Raw genomic sequence first — 17,153 nt, 5'->3', positions numbered from 1 at the left:
ACAGCTCAACCTTTCTGAGGAACATACGAACAATTTGATTTTCCTTTGTTGTGCCCAAATAATGCAGATTCTACTGGGCGCTTTCTGTTTGGTTTGAATTCTTCTGGGATATGTGGTTTATTTAGCTTTAGAGTGCCTCAGACAGTCAACTTATTGGCTTCCAGTAGATCACAAGAGTTCAAGTGACTTGAACCAATTATCTACTGTCTTATTTCTGTTGCTTCCCTCAATTGGTGTTATTAATTTCAAAACATCCTGTGTTGGAATTGATAATAGACTTCTATTTGTCCCTTTTCCTGTGTAGACAAATGCAGTGCATAAATAGAATGTTCGTGAAATGAAACACAAAGGCACATAACTTTGAGGCTGTATTTGGCTGCCTTCTTAGGCATATTCATGTGAAATTTGCACCTACCAGAAACGGGTACTAACATTTCATCGATTGTTATGTTCGCTCCTGGAGTATAATACTTTTGACATTAGTCTATAAAGAGTTCCCTGACATCTCTAATAGCTGCAAGTCTGTCATCAACCTTCTTAGCATCTCCTGTAGTAATACAATTGAAATGCACACAAGACAAAATAAATAAAAATCTGAACACTCATAGTGACTCAAAACACACCACAACCAGTTCCATCATTAATAAAAAATCCAACAGCATTTTCATGTTTAGATTTCACTACTCCAGATAAATAAAGCAGACCTAGAAGTGCTCTCAGTTCTAGTATATTTAGCGGCTTTATGAATGGTCGTTGAGGAGCTCTGTATTTGTATTGACGAGTATTAGTTTTAACAAATCTTTGGTAATGAACAATTTCCAAGCAGGTAATATGTCAGTTGAAACAAGTGTTTTTGCTTCGTGTCTAATGCCTGGAAGGCAACTAACTACATTTTGAGCACAGGTATATGAGTTGTAGGAGAGCTTCGTTTAACCACTTTTAACACTTTGTCAGCAGACGGCCTCTTACACGCCTCTTCACCTGATTCTTCACAACTACTTTCTGACATAACCTCAGAGGTGGAATCATGATCAATTAGCATAAATTCATCCTCATCTGCTGTGCTCTTCTCATCAGATTGCAAAAATGCAGGATCATGCACTATTCTTTCGAACTCCTCATCTGTTAATAATGACTTTGATGATGCCATTCTGAAAAATAATGCATACATACTCACATAACCTTAAAAATTAAAGTCAAATCTTTTCGAAGTACTGTAAGACTTCAGTCATGTAAAACTAATTGAGATAACGCATATAACACTCCGCGTTAAACGGCATCACTTTGTTGAGGACTACCAAGAACACAGGCGCACACCATCTGTTGATCCGTTCACATACTATGTATCTTATTCATATCGAGTCCACATCCAATCTCAAGTTCTAATCCTGGGGCAATCTTTGCCATTTGACCACCTTTCCTTGGTTTCTGAGAGTAAATACTTATCCAACCTTATAAAGTAATCAGATCCTTCTGTCTAGGATAGTACTACAATTATTAATCATATTTTGTAGCACTAACTTCAAGCCATATAAAGGACACTGAATAGCCAGGGCGTTTGTCAGTTCTTCTGTCCCAACAAATAGGCGGGCATGCAACTCCATTTTTGACAATATAGGGCGCACTGCAGGATTCTTGATAATACATACAGTACCTAACTGAAGTAAATACATCTGAAGTCACCGAAGTTCAACAACTTAGAATTGCTGGTTACATGCCTGAAAAAGCCAAACCCCAAAGATTCATCAAGTAAAGCGGCACGTAAAGCTATCAAACAATTTCTGCGTTAATGACTATTTTTTTATGAAAATCTAGGGCGCACACTACATTACTTGGATACTGCACATAGAACAGACACTTTGTTAGCGATCTCCAAATTCACAGACATGGTAAGAATAATCAATAAAGATGACGTGCAGTGGTGTCCATCCTTCTGTCAATGACACTCCAATTCAACATCTGGACTAACTATTCAAAGACCTTTTCGAGAAATATTTTTTGCAAACTTTCTATCAAACAGCCATTCACTGACAGTGAATTTAGAAGAACGTTATGAGAGTTTATTTGTTGGTAGTTCGCGGTAATCAAACTTAAATTCTGAAAACCAGTTTTTCTTTAAAATATTGCACAACCCAAAGAACGCTGAAGGCCTCCAAACATTTTTAACCCATTTTGCACTCGCTGGGAATTCGCGAAAGAATGTAGCCTGCACTAAATGTCGCAGCTACGTCCGAAATTTGATTATCAAGATCTTTTAGCACCAACCACTTTCCTTTTACACTGCGGGATAGGGAACACTGAAACCTGAATTACCTATTCTAACGTTCGTGTTGGTTCTTCATCTCCAAAGTTGTGTACAGAAACGAAATGTGTGAAAGTACTACTTCGATACTACATCCACGAAATGGTAAGGGGAATTGTTAGATGAAGTTACCGCGCAGAAACCGTACTGTGACACCATACAATTTAGTGCCGAGTTTCAGGTCTTGGAAAGGTAACTAGCAGTGGCAACACAACTGTTTCAGGGGCGTTATCAGCATAAATCGCGGCCGCAGTTCCTAAAACAGTGAGCTGCAAAACAAAGTAAACAGTATTCTGCAGTAGATAAGCCCCTTCAGAGAAGTCGAAGGCAGACAGGTTTGATTGGTGTTATTTGCCTCTTCCACTTTTTATTAGCGCTTTCCATTCAGGCACAATTATTTATGGCAACATAATTAGCGTGCTACTTCCCAATTATCGGATTATCCTTGCCGAAGTGTCGTCGGATCAAGTTATGGGAAGCAAATCTGAAGAGAATAATGAATAGTATATACTGTGGTAGTTGCATTCAATTACACACATAACAAAGGAAATGGAAAAATACTGTAACCAAATCACTTCACTTAAAACGTACTCCCAAGAAACTACTTGCACATTTCACGGCCCTTTTATAACACAATCATGTGTCTAGGCAAAGAGCTTAAGCATGTCGTAATCACAATACTACAGATGAACATGCAAGTGAGCAGCCACAGCTTGAGGTGCGCTGACTCTTGCAGCCGTTTGGCGCGTTTTCGCACGGAAAAGATCGTGCTGACTCGCAGACCCGAATGGCAGCTGGGTGGGGGACCTACTCACCCGTCTGTGCGGCCTCCTCCGCCGTGCTTTGTCTTCCCTGTGGCACGCAGCGCTGCCTCGTCACTGGCAATACAGCACGTGCTCCGCGGTGCAGCTAGAGTGCACGCCCCACGGCAGCTTGACTCGATAGCTTTGATCATTCGTAAGAGACTGACTCGACAAGGTTAAGCGGACAAAAATTCAGAATTAAAAGGCTGCATAAGGCACAGATTAATATTTTACCGTAAATTACGGTGAGTCTGGCTGTAACGTTTATATTTGCGGAAAGACGATAATAGAAAGTCTTAAAGGGGCAAAAACACTAGTCAATGCGGTTTTGATTACGGAAGGGGCTGCTGCCAAAGACATGTTCAAATGTGGTTTAAAAATGTTCTTTGGTTAAGTATGAAAATACTGGCTTGTCCAACTTTTACACATTAGTGAGGATGTCAAAAGTTACAAGAAGTGGTAAATTCAAGTTTCTAAGCAACTCGAATATTCTAAGAACCGCTATAAATGTTCGAGCTTTCAATACGTGTACATGGCCCAATGCATATAACGTAACTCAATTGCCTCTGCCTGAAAACTATGACGATATCTTAGACATCGTTTTAGTTAGTGCTACCTACTACCACTTGATAGTGACGTGTACTCGTATGTAACCGCCGATCCCTCCGGAAGGGGACATGCGATCCTGACAAAGTTTCCAATACGATTGGATAAATATTGACACGTCGAAGCGGTTGATGGAAAAACCAAGATGCAACGTTACATGAATTCCGCTGTGCCTAGACCAAAAAAGTCTGAAATACATCAACTGCTTTTCAAAATTATGCAGCCCAAAAGGATAATTACACCTACAGCAAATCTGCATGGGCCACAGTGCTTCCTACCATAACTCATCCCACTGATTTCAGCAACATAATCTAAGTTAATATTTGTGATATTTCCCAGTACTGAAACGTTTACAAAACGATTCTATCCATCAGAATAGTTAATAGTGCATATCGTGTCTTACACGCCTCTCTTGCAGTGCTTCCGTCACTGTTTGTTTACTAAACAAAAATGCTTCGTTCTGTGGCAGCGAGAGGGAATACCTGTCAAAGTCCCAATTGTATGCTTATCAGGACTCAGTGAAGTTAAAGATTATAATCAGGTAACTAGCACACGCAACTCAAGCATTAAATAAACCACAGGGGAAACACATACATAAAGACGAAAAACAGAGTACATGACACTTTTGTGATGCTTACTTTGTATGAAAATGAAAGCAATAAATTTCGGAGTACATAAAAAGAAACTAATCGTCTGTAACAAAATCGAAACACCACCACAGGATTGCAATTTACAAAACTTATGAAGACAACAGTACAAGAAAAGTTTATCAGAAAATATAGGATTAATGGCACATTAGTGAGGGTTACTACACTACACAGCTCACTTATTCAACGCTCTCATCTGGATCACAGAAAATTGTGAAACTAAATTTATAATTGGACGTACTCTATTTGTAATAATTAAAACTTCATTTCATCCTTAAATGGAAACTAGCGTAGACGATTCATAAGTGGAGTTTTCAGCTCGCTATTCCTTGGCAATGAGACCGCTGTTTTAATTTGCGTATCACTATGCCACATTTCCCAATCTTATCTGAAAAACGATAGGCTGTTTTCAGTTTATTATGGAAACACCACCCAGCAAAACGTGCCTGTTTATAGAATCTAACATTGCAATCGTTCAATCATGAGTAAAACACTATGTCGCTAATGACCCAAACACAGGGTACAGCGACTGGAATAAACACGTCTCCAATGCATAGCATCCATGAATCGTAGCCTCCACCCCTGTTTAAAAGGTAAACAAACAAAAAAAAAATAAAAAATAAAAAAGAATCAGCTGAAATAGTTCTACACTTCGTGTCAGCTGTTCAATCAATTTGAGTCAGAACTGGTCGTTATAGCATGCGTTCCATAAGCTTTTTCGAAAACAACGTTACTTCCAAAAAAAACTTGAAAACCTAACGCATTGAGTGAACGGTCTCTTGCACCATACTTTTCGTTGCTTCACTCACAGGACGAATTTTATGCATACATGACTTTTACTACAATATGTATATCCGCTGTTAGTATTTGCGGTTTTAACCTATTTACCATACCAACACTAATTTGTACAACACGCACTTCACTTTAAAATCACAAAATTCTCGTATTTCGCTTTTCTTCCAAATACACCAGAAATCCAAAACTTATGTAGGCCTATACTACAGGCACACAAAAAGGAGCGTAAGGGCTTGAAATTTATGAAAGCACTATTATGAAAACACGTAACTGACATCTGTCTACATTATGGCTAAAGAACCAGAACACAGCAATAAATCAGGACGGCGCTACGTGTAAAACAAAGAAACCAGACTTCATTCGATAATGGAATGAGTAGCAAATACAATTATCTTAATAAGTTGCAGCAAAATGTAAACCGTTAATTTGCATTTGTTGCCGTAGGCATAGTATTTCAGTCCACTGTTAACTTTTATCACCAGCAGGCAACTGCGAATATGGCTAAGCGTTTAGATGTTGCTGGTTCCTTTACTCTAGCCATACTGTTCCAGTTTGGAACCAATTCGCTTTGTGACCGACAAGTGAGAAAGTAAAAAACTAAACTGCTGTGTTACCAATATTTATTACACCTTAAGTTGCCAAACTTACCTTACAGCTTGACAGAAACAAAGACTGACCACGCTGCTTTGTATCTTCAACGTATAAAATTCGTCACCTAAATTACTCACTGATAACTAACACTATTCTTGCACAAGAGTCCACTTCTACACAAATATTTCGTTGAAACTGTTATATTCGCACCAGAAGCAACTCACGAGCCTTAACGTACAACATAAATAAGAACATACACAAAACGCGAGGGAAGTATCGCCTCCCCACTTTACTAAAATGGTGTCCAATCTCGCGAAGTCTCGTACAAGGACCAGCCAAACGAGATTTCACCGAGAACTGAGATCCTTGCTCGTGTTGTTTTGTTATAAACAGTAACGATTCATTATGCGCTACACGTACAACATAAAGAGCGGCAATGCTTTCAAAATTAATGATTATCACCTAGGGACGATAAAAACACTCTAAAGAGAAAATATCAAGACAGATGTGTACGTAAATAAATGTTGCCCTTACGGCACAGAGACCTCTATGGAAGCACTCGAGAAACTAAGATGGTACGCATGTCAAAACTATGGGATGTGTACAATCTTTGTTAAAGAATCAGCTGAAAGATGGGAAACTTTTGACATTATACTTACACCTTGCGGATTCGAGTTTTAGTAACGTTTCTGTACCCATTTGAACTCCCTTTTCAGAGATGGCAGATGTAAAGTCATTAGAACATCCTACACTGAAGGTAAAAGATTATCATCATATTGGATTGTAGCAAGTATTGAATACCTATGTCGGAACCTTCCAATATATTCTGCTTTGCATCATGTGACAGGTTCCGTATGAATTACTGAACAAGAAGTTCAGAGCGGCTCAAAAACAGTTGGATCGTGAGGTCTCCCATGTGCAGGCAGCAGCGTCAGAGTTAGAAAAAGGTCTACAGGAGGAGGTTGTTGGTGCAAACGATATCAGCAGACTTCTGGGAGGAATGGTTGAAAGACTTCAAGTGCTGAAACGGAAAGTAAATACTAATGAGTTACTCTGTTTGTAATGTCCCCCATTCTGGCGTGCCGCATTTGAGAGCGTACCTGATCTGTGAAGTTAAAATATGTATAAGCATTTTAAGTTATTGATAATCAATAAGATTTACCCGGCATTTTAAATAAAAACATAAGTTATGGCTTTTTGGATATTTGCCAGAAATTCTCGTAACTGACAAATAATTTCATAACATCATAGGTAAAGTGTCACAACTGTTGCCACTGTCTGCCCAAATCTTCCTATCTACACGTTCATTTGCTCTTGTTTGCGTCGAATACGTACACGTTAATAAAATCACAATACCATCTTGCTTATAAGTTATTCCTTATTACTGGTTATCAGTTAAAGATTTACGTAGCAGTGTAGTACTAGAGTTTAAAAACCCAAATAATGAACAGTATATCAATATGTTATTTTGTCTCATCCATGTAATATAGGGCCCACTGCACATCATATTTATCATACATTTTACATGCTTCATCTTCTCTGAAACATATTATGCAGGGGTTATATATAAATTTTGTTGAATTGGTTAGTCCAACGACGATTTTATAGTGTAGTAGTATTTTTCAGCTTAACACAAAGAAAACCATAAGTCATATACACAGACATATGAATATACACACATGCTTAATGAGGACAGTTTTGGACATGTTTGGCTGTAGTGCTATTGAATGACCCACTCAAGCATTTGCGTGATGTGATTCAGGAAAACTCAAATCAGGTGGCTAGATAGAGCATGAGCTTCCATCCTTCCAAATCTGAAGTTCGCTATCCCAGAAGGTTACACCTAACATACAATTATCTTCTGTTTTTACATAGTAGGAACAACTTTAAATAATAACATAAATAATAATTATACACTGTCCGCTTATTTCCATAATGCTTCTTACTGACCACAACTATGCGCACTAGTACATGAGTTGAGAATGGCAACCATATTTGCCACACCTGTGTTAAGTCTCCATGTTTACCCTCTGCCTGTCTGAAAAACGAATTCCGCATCATCTCATGATTAGTAAGGTGTTGAACTCAGGAAAAATGGCGAGACATTAGTATTATGCACTAGTGTTAATCTTTTTTTCATTTGTTGATTCCTACTACAAGTTCTCAAAGTAATTTTGAATTGTGTTGTATGTAGTTTTTAAGAGGAGCATTTCGACTGCCTTTTAAAATCCACAGTTCTGTGAATGAAATACTTGTCTTAAGTCTTAACTAAGTGAAAGTTAAAAGCGGTAGATGCTGTATTTGATTTAACAAAGCCATCAAAGTTTTCTTTTCCCCCCCGCACCATACTGTTCTAGATCTAAAGATGCGACTTGGATTAGTGCATGCTCTCGTGCATTCCCTTTGCATTTTCTTCATATGTAGTCGGTGATGTGTCGCGAAACATGAGGATCCAAAAGTATCTTCAAATGAATCAAAAATGTCTTTGAAGAAAAAAACAAATTGAAAGGTAAAACAAATGATATTGAATTGGATAGTGAGTAACAATAGTTACCTGTTGTAGTAAAACATCTTGTTGATTAAGTGTAACAAAAGACAATGCATCTTGTCACTGTTTCCGAATTGTTGTAATAAAGAAATTAATTCACCCAATAATTTCCATCAAATAATCAGCGAAGTCAAACATTGAAATTTCCAATTGAGAAGCCTCTTCATTGCCCATTCTTACTTGTTCCATACTGGAGTTTGTTGTAGCAAGTTAGATCCATTTGCAGTAATTTAGTATTCATATTACAGTATCTACCACAGTCAGTCTATTATTTATTTAATTCCTGCATCACCACTTTATATTTAGATCAGTAACTTTCTCAGATGCTCACACAGTATCTGAAATAATAAACAATTAAGGAAGGTTCTAATAACATCATAAAGGTTTTCCTAGCATATTAAAATCTATATTAACGTTTGTATGCCATGCATAGTGGGGTGTGTGCCGGAGGAGACCAAAATCACCTTTCCCTTTCCTTTCCATTCACTAGTATTATACAGGGAGAGAGATTGGCAACAAGTTTACAAGCTCAAATTTCTCTGATTTTCCCATCATAGTCATTTCTCAAGATGCACGTGGGAGGAAGTAATGTTTCTTAACTCTGGGGATTTTCTGAGTAAGACTCTCTGCAATGTGGAACACCTTTTTTGTAATCACTGTAGGTTGACAATTATTTCTGTGAAATATCATCTGTTATTTAGTAAAAAAAACAAAAAACATTTTCTCTTTGCACATTTGAATGAACTAGGCTACTACTATCTACAATGATGTGAAGCCAAAATCCATAATTTCTGTTCGAAATTTTATATGGTTTTGCTGGACAATAAACAAATCAAAAAATTATTTTATCAAGCATAGACACCTCTGTGGTGACTGAAATACCGATCTTTCCAAAAAGATCATTGGTCAGTACACAAGAAATTGCCAAAGCAGGCTTTTGTAAGCAACCTCTTTTTTACATGTCTAGTTCCATAGGGCCAAACTGAGGAGCAAATCTTCATTGTTGTGGAATGAGTCAGTACATGAAATTACAACAGGAAAGTAATAATAGATAAAATTTTTACAAATCCAAAGAAGACAAGCTATAAGTTTATATAAACAAATTCAATACTGTAATATAGGAATTATTTTTTCAAGGCACTCCCTCACAGAATAGAAGTGATCCATGAGGAAACTCGTCAGATTGAATTTGAAAGCACGTGGATTACTGCTAAGATTTTTTATTTTTGTGATAGCTTACTGAAAATGGATGGAGCAGAACACTGTGCGCCTTTCCACACAAGAGTGAAGGAGGTGCATTCCAAATGCAGATTGGATTTCTGCCTAGTATTAAGCTGGTGAAAGCTCCTAATTCTTGATAATAAACTAATATTGTTAAACATTAAAGAAATATATATTGAGAGGCCACTGTCAGTATACCTGAACACGGGTTGACAAGACACTTATTGCCTGAACTGTCCGTTTTTGAGGCAATATGCTTTGAGAATGGGAAAAGTTACCCCAAAATATTGTACAATATGTCGTAAATGACTGAAAAAAGCAAAATAGACTACTTTTCGTGTCGAATTATCATTTACTTCGAATACTGTTATAACAGTGAAAATGGTAGCATTAAGTCTTTGAACAATATCCTGAACATGAGCTTACCACAAATATACTTAGAAATTTGAACTGTCAAGTCTGACTAATCACTTGCCTATTCTGTGTAATTAGAATGTCACATCTCATTGCATTGTGTGTTAGAAGCTATGAAAACTGAGTATTAGTCTGATTTAGTGTTCGTTTATTTTCTGCAAGCTAAAAACTTCTCTTGAACAGCACTATTTAAAACAGTGCCAATGTTACACACAACATCCTTTACTACCAAGCTAGTATTGCCAGCAAACAGAAATATTTTAGACTCACTTGTAATGCTAGAAGGAATATTATTTATATAGATAAGGAACAGGAGTGGCCCCATTACTGATCCCTGAGATATTACCCTTCTAACTGTGCCCTATTTGGACCCCCATTATAGCCATTCTCAGTACTGTGGAGAATGACATTTTGCTGTCTGTTCTTAAAGTAACAGATGAACCAATTGTGGATTACTCACCATATTTCATAATGGTCCGACTTCTGGAGTAATGTTTTGTGATAAACACAATCATATGTCGTAGTTAAATCAAAAAAATTGCCTAGCATTTGAAACCTTTTGTTTAATCCATCCAGTTTCTCACAGAGAAAAGGGAATATAGCATTTTCAGTTGTTAGACCACTTTTAAAACCAAACTGTACATTTTGCAGTAAATTATGTGAAATTAAATGATCAGTTATCTATATCCATGGCCTTGTCAACTTTAGCAAACACTGATAGTTTAGAAAAACATCCAAAATTGTCTACATTATCCCTTTCTTCCTATTTATAAAGTGACTCTATAACTAAGTGCTTTAATCATTCAGGAAACTGATGATTCCTAAAGGAAAAATTACAAATATACTTAAGCACAGGTCTAACATGTGCAGTGCATTACTTTAGTATTTGGCTAGATACTCCATCATATCCATGAGAGTTCTTAGTCTTCAGTGTTTCAGTAATTAATTATTGACTCAATCTCCCCTATGTCAGTATGATGGAGGAGTATTTCAAATATGTCTCGGAAAGACATTTTCCAGGAGAGATATGATTCACTGTAGAAACTAAGTTTTTGTTTGATTCACCAGCTATATTCAGAAACTGATTGTTAAATACTATACATATGATTTATCATTAGGGTCATTCCATGTCAAGGGGACAAAGGGTCCCCACTCGACTATCTCCAAATCTAATGAAATTTGGTGTGAAGATTCTATATGGTCTTTGGTGATCATAAACCCAATTTCAGTCCAGTATATTCAGTGGTTGAATTTTTTTGAGGCTTTTAAACAGAGGCTACTCATTTTCGCACCACATATGGAGATGCAAATTTGCCAAGTTTGCTAGGCTTTTTTAAAAGTTCTAGCAAGCATTAGATCATTTGCTTTAATATACATAGACAACGTTTTATACTGAAACACACTGTGGCAAGAGTTTGGGATTTAGCCACACCTAAATGCAGATTTGGTGTGCTATTCTGGGAGACAGGGTTTTACCAACCACTGCTACTTTTCATATAAACCAATCACACCAAAACTTCAGAGGGTTGTACCTACCTAGGGTGTCTATATATGGATCGAATTTAATTAGCCTAACACTGGATGCCTAGATGAAAAGATACACATCTGCAAAGTTGGCCAAAATTTTCTAGATGCAAATTTTTGGGTATTTTGGGGGGGGGGGGGCAATATCTCAATTGTGTCTTGTTCAATCCTTATTTTTGTCTTCTCACAGCTGGAAAGAGCATGCTTTAAGCTTTCAAAGCCATTTGTTTAATTTATAGATCTTGCATATTAATGAGTAAGAATATGTTTCAAAAATTATTATTTTAACACTTCGAGAAGATTGAAAAGTGAAATATTTTTCTCATTAAGTCCTATAATTAATTTTTTTTTTATTTGAGTATATATAAGTTCCAAACATCATTTTAACATATGCCATAAAACAAGTATAATACATTACACAGCAAATTTGCAAAACAGAAAGACTAGTCATTTCCATTTTTGATTAACTAGTTCTAGAATTTTGTCAAGGACAGATTGAAGAAAACTGTATTGTCTTCCTGATGATGTTGAATGTGCTTCTAAAGTCATGGCAGTATGCTGCTCAGGAATCCAGCAGGTGTCTTTAGCAGTTGGCCAGTGGAAGGAACATGCAGAACCATGTGGGTGCGTAAAGCTGATGAGGACATCTTGTTGTTCGTGTGAAACTTCACACACTTTTCCAACCCATGTGCAACATACTGTCCTGGTTGTTAACGTGCAATTGAGATTGCTGGAATTTCATTATCTGCTTCAAAGGCATTAACTATGAATGCTGTAGCTTCATTGGAAACTCTGCTTACTCAGAGCTGATTACAATTAATTGGCTAAAACTGATGATTTTCTTTGATCCAGATATTGTATGTCTCATGTCAAATCTTGTTTCTCAAAATATTCTTTTGGTACATAAAAAAAAACTTTATGCCTGGAGTACTACCATCACAGAATTTGAACAAATCGTATGGAGTCAATGAGTCAATATTTGGGACCCCTGCAAACTAGCACGGGCTGCTAGTCTTTTTGCTGCTCCCCCAATGTTAGCACAAGGCGATTTACCATGGCTTGCTCCAAAAAAAATGTTATTCAGCAGTGGTACCAAAATCCTTTACATGCAGACATAAATTGATGAAATTTCTGAAATTCTTATACTAGACAGTTGAACCATCACTAAAGAAATAACTGTTCTTAATGTTTGCAATCTTTGTCTTTAAATATGCTAGTGGCTTCATTTGAAAGGCATGGACAGCAATGGTTATCATGACAGAGACAGTTGCTTATCATACAAATGCTAATAGTCTGACATTCTTTGCCACCAAAATAGATGACAAATGGATGTAATGTGGCGTGACTATGCTCCTAATGAAATCCTTGCATGGCATATTGAACAACAAATGAATAATTATTAGCAAAATCCATCAATATTATTAATTCATTTTCAGCAATATTTCGTTTCAGCTGCTTAAGGTATAAACTTTAGTGTTTTGTTACAAAGTGATGACGTCTTAAACCAGTAATTTTCGAAATCAGTGCCTCCATGAAATCTTCAACAGTGCTCTGACACATCTCCAATGTCTGTCAGCATGGACCCATTTCTTGTATTAAATTGTTTCTTCAGGGTCATTGTCTTTAAAAGCATCTTCAAAAAAAGCATCTAGTTGTATTTTTTCTGGACATTCCTCACATTGTTGCAGCAAAGTCTTTTGATTCCAAACTGCATACAGTTTTTCCCCAGAACCTTGTACTTGCCTTGGAAGGATGTTTCTGAAGCAAACATTTATTTGACATTTTGATGAACAGCGCGCGCGCGCTCACACACACACACACACACACACACACACACACACACACACACACACACACAGCCGGTTGATGTGGCCAAGTGGTTCTAGGTGCTTCAGTCTGGAACCGCGTGACCGCTACGGTCACAGGTTTGAATCCTGCCTCAGGTATGGATGTGTGTGATGTCCTTAGGTTAGTTAGGTTTGACTAGTTCTAAGTTCTAGGGAACTGATGACCTCAGATGTTAAATCCCATAGTGCTCAGAGCCATTTGAACCATTTTTTGCGTGCACGCGCCCACACACACACACACACACACACACACACACACACACACACACAATGTGAACCTGAAGCACCAACTGCAGTACACTATTTCCATCTAAGCTCACACAGTTTTGAGAATCTCAGTTGATTTCCATGTTGTTTGCAATAAATAATGAATGTTTCATTCAGATTAAAAAGGAGCAGGTGTTTCTGCTTTTGAATCTGTTTCCCATTTATTCTTACTGCAACACAGTCCTCTTAAGCCTGGGCATAAACAAGAAAACTTATCTCCAAAACAAGTGAGGACATTTTGTTTTACTTAATCATTGAGCATTTTCCCGTTTCGGTTTGTGGGTGTTGCCAAAATTCCATCTTCCATTCTAGTTTTCTAAACTTCTTCACCATTTTAGTCGATACAGCAAATTCCTTAGCCATTTTTTCTATAGTCCAGCTATTTGGGGCCAGGGTCAAAATTTAAACTTTACTGCAATTTCTTGAAGCCTGAAACTTATGTTCTTCAATTAAGATGTCCCTATCTTTACATTTCTGGCACTCTTCTGTTTGCATTTGAGCAATAGCTATGTGGCTCACGCCAGCAGCTGTGGAAATTACCTTATTAATGCTGCCTTGGGCTTTCAGTACTTTGCACTTAACGTATCCCATGAATCCCTTTTGCTGATTCAATGAAGCTTGAATGGTGACTCTCCACATGATGATAAATAAGGATTAGCAGTAAAGCAAGCATCAACAACATCCATGTCTTCAGGAGATGGTAATTCTTGCTTATTGTGGTGGGGTGATTCGTTTTTGGCCACTTCGTGTCTACATTTGGTACAAATTTTCTGACCAGGTTTAAAAACTTTGTTAGTCAGTAACTTCAACCCATCAGACATTGCCATGGTTACTGCTGTTAAAACCTTCTTGTTTACGTGTTTTCCTTTACCAAATGGATTGCAGCAAGCCTTATGCAAGAACAGAAATTTTGTCATCAACAAGGCATTATGGTATGAACAAATTTGGACATTTTCAGTAAAATCAAGCCCAGACATACACTGCAGAAGCTCCTCATTCATTGGTGACATTTCCTTAACTGAATGTAGTTGACTTTTGTCATTATAGAATGGTAATGACTTACGACAATCAGCTCCATTTGATCCACCAAAGTAGCCAGGTGCAAGGGTCTCTTGGTTCATTTCATACAATAGTTTATTACGAGGGCTATGCCGAAAGTTTTTAGTGGAATGAGTGAAAAAAAAATTATTTGCAAAAAAATCGTTTACAACTTTTCAAAATACTCTCCATTGGCATGTATACATTTTCCCATTCTCTGAAACTACTTAGAAAATGTGTCAGTCCAAGCTTCTTTTGGGATGTCACTTTGTGCACTCTCGTATGCTGCAATGGCCTCTTCATCTGATGAAAACTGCTGCCCTCGAATTTTTTCCCTAGTCTTGGGGAACAGAAAGAAGTCACAGGGGGCCAGGTCAGGTGAATAGGGGGGATGGGGTAACATTCGCACCTTTTCCTTCTCCAGAAAGTCCATCGTTCTGGCAGCCCTATGCACAGATGCATTGTCGTGATGCAGCAGAAGGTGCCTACTCTTGGACTTTGGACGCTGTGACTTCCATGTGGTAATGACTTTTGGAAGACAGTCGTTCACGTACCAGTCAACATTGACTGTACGACGTGTGTCAAAGGTCACAGAGGTGAGATGCCCGATCTTTGTAAAAAAAGTAGCCACCATCATTTTTTGTGAGTGGTTCTTCCCCTGGAAAGACACAGAAGACTGTCTCTTCGTTTGAGGGTCATAATGGTAGACCCATGTTTCATCACCTGTGACGATATTGTAGGTGTCTTGGGACTTCCCTCCATTGAAGTTTTCAAGCATGAAACTACACCAGTCCACTCTCGCCTCCTTTTGGCTGACAGGGAATGTGGCACCCAACGGGCACATCTCTTAGTAAGGCCTAAATGATTATGAACGATGGTCTGTGCTGCTGTAGATTCAGTATTTAGGGTCCCTCCAGTGTCGCAAAATGTAAGATGTGGATCTTCTTTGATCATTTTCCTTATAGCATCAATGTTTTCAGGAGTCACAGCTGTTGCTGGCCAACAGAGACGATGTTCATCTTCAATTGACTGCCGACCCCTCGAAATCTCGTGAAACCAATTTCCAACTGCAGCCCTAGAAGGGGAAGCTTCACCAAAAACATGCAGCAAAGAAGAATGGCATTCTTTGGCACTTAAAAACCCTTTTTATAATCGTAAAAAATCGTGGCGCGAATGTTGCAGCGCGACAACTCGATCTTGCTCCGTCTCTGACTCAGCACTGCCTGTGCTTTCTTACCGCGCTGTGGGGGGATCACCGCTAGCCACGGGCTGCGCGCGAACGTCCCAAGGTTGAAAAACATCGCTATTTCAAATGAAAACAACCCCATTGTGCTCCGCCTTACGGTTTACGGGCTGCTAAAAACTTTCGGCGTAGCCCTCGTAACCTATTACAAGCAATTTAGAAAGCTGATGAACATCTGGGTTTGAAGCATAGAAGATTCCGTCTTGTTTGTATATAAAATATACAAATTAGGCCATCGAAACATAATGTTTTAGTGTTTATCTTCAGCTACAACAATGACTGTTGGTTACTCACACTCAGTACTCAACACTATGATTGTACAATGTCAATACCAAAGATTACAGTGCATGGAAGACTGACACTGTGAATATTGCCAATAATGAAAGCAACAATTGAAAGTGGTGATTCACCAATGTATCACAGCTGCGAAGATACAGCCTTAAAAAATATTGCTATTTTATAATGCCGATGGAAACTGAGTGGCAATGCGTATATGCAGTACCATGCATTGTAGGGTTAAAATGTTCTAAAGCAACATAGCATTGCAGTGATTTTCTAGATCTTAAGAGCATTTTCTGAGGTTTTATTATATTTCTATTCTGTACTGTAAAATAATGTAAAAACACTTCTTATATATAGCTACATTTCTTAAGCTTCAGGGTAATCTTATACTGTTAAGAGACACTACAATTATACATTTTTTTATTTAACAACTTCAGATTTTATTAATTTTTTGTATTTATCAATAATCCATTTTCCCTACTTTTGATAGCTATTCTTACCCATCAATATGCAAGATCCAGAAATTAAACGATATGGCTTTTGGACTTTAAAGCATGGTAAGAAGCATGTTCAAGACACAGTTCAGATATTGTCCCCCTAAAATACCCCAAAATTTGCATTTAAAAAATTTTGGCCAACTTTACACATGCGTATCTTTACATCTAGGCATCCAATGTTAATTAAATTTGATCCATATATAGACGTCATAGGTAGGAAACTTTGGTGTGATTAGATTGTATGAAAAGTAGCAGGGGTCGGTCAAACCTCAGCTCTCAGAATAGCATGCCAAGTTTTTTAGCCACTTTAGAGGCTTGTATCTGTATTTAGGTGTGGCTAAATCCCAAATTTTTGCCACAGAGTGATTCAGCATAAAACGTCGCCTATGTCTATTAAAGCAAATGACCAAATGCTTGCTAGAACTTTTAAAAAAGCCTAGCATTTGCACCTCTGTATGTGGTGCGAAAATGAGTAGCCTCTGTTTAAAAGCCCTGAAAATTCAACCACTGAAGTTACTGGACTGAAAT

At 37.7% G+C, this 17,153-nt stretch overlaps 2 protein-coding genes across 3 annotated transcripts in view; one reads left to right on the top strand and one right to left on the bottom strand.

Moving 5' to 3' along the window:
• Window positions 1–6,245, bottom strand: part of LOC126475509 (C-terminal-binding protein) — a 190,945-nt gene extending 184,700 nt beyond the window's left edge. Inside the window, exon 1 of one of the 2 annotated variants that reach the window (XM_050103425.1) lies at window positions 5,802–6,245. The gene's annotated coding sequence lies outside the window, so the exon portion shown is untranslated. The remainder of the gene's footprint in view (window positions 1–5,801) is intronic. The other variant, XM_050103422.1, reaches the window with a different exon arrangement.
• Window positions 6,226–17,153, top strand: part of LOC126475510 (E3 ubiquitin-protein transferase MAEA) — a 51,744-nt gene continuing 40,816 nt past the window's right edge. Inside the window, exons 1-2 of the mRNA XM_050103426.1 lie at window positions 6,226–6,501; window positions 6,592–6,777. Coding sequence (XP_049959383.1) covers window positions 6,463–6,501; window positions 6,592–6,777 — 225 coding nt within the window. The 5' untranslated portion in view covers window positions 6,226–6,462. The remainder of the gene's footprint in view (window positions 6,502–6,591; window positions 6,778–17,153) is intronic.

This window comes from Schistocerca serialis, chromosome 4, assembly GCF_023864345.2.
Source record: "Schistocerca serialis cubense isolate TAMUIC-IGC-003099 chromosome 4, iqSchSeri2.2, whole genome shotgun sequence".
Classification (NCBI taxonomy): domain Eukaryota; kingdom Metazoa; phylum Arthropoda; class Insecta; order Orthoptera; family Acrididae; genus Schistocerca; species Schistocerca serialis.
Note: the sequence above shows the minus strand (reverse complement) of the source record. Positions and strands in the feature narration are given on the sequence as shown.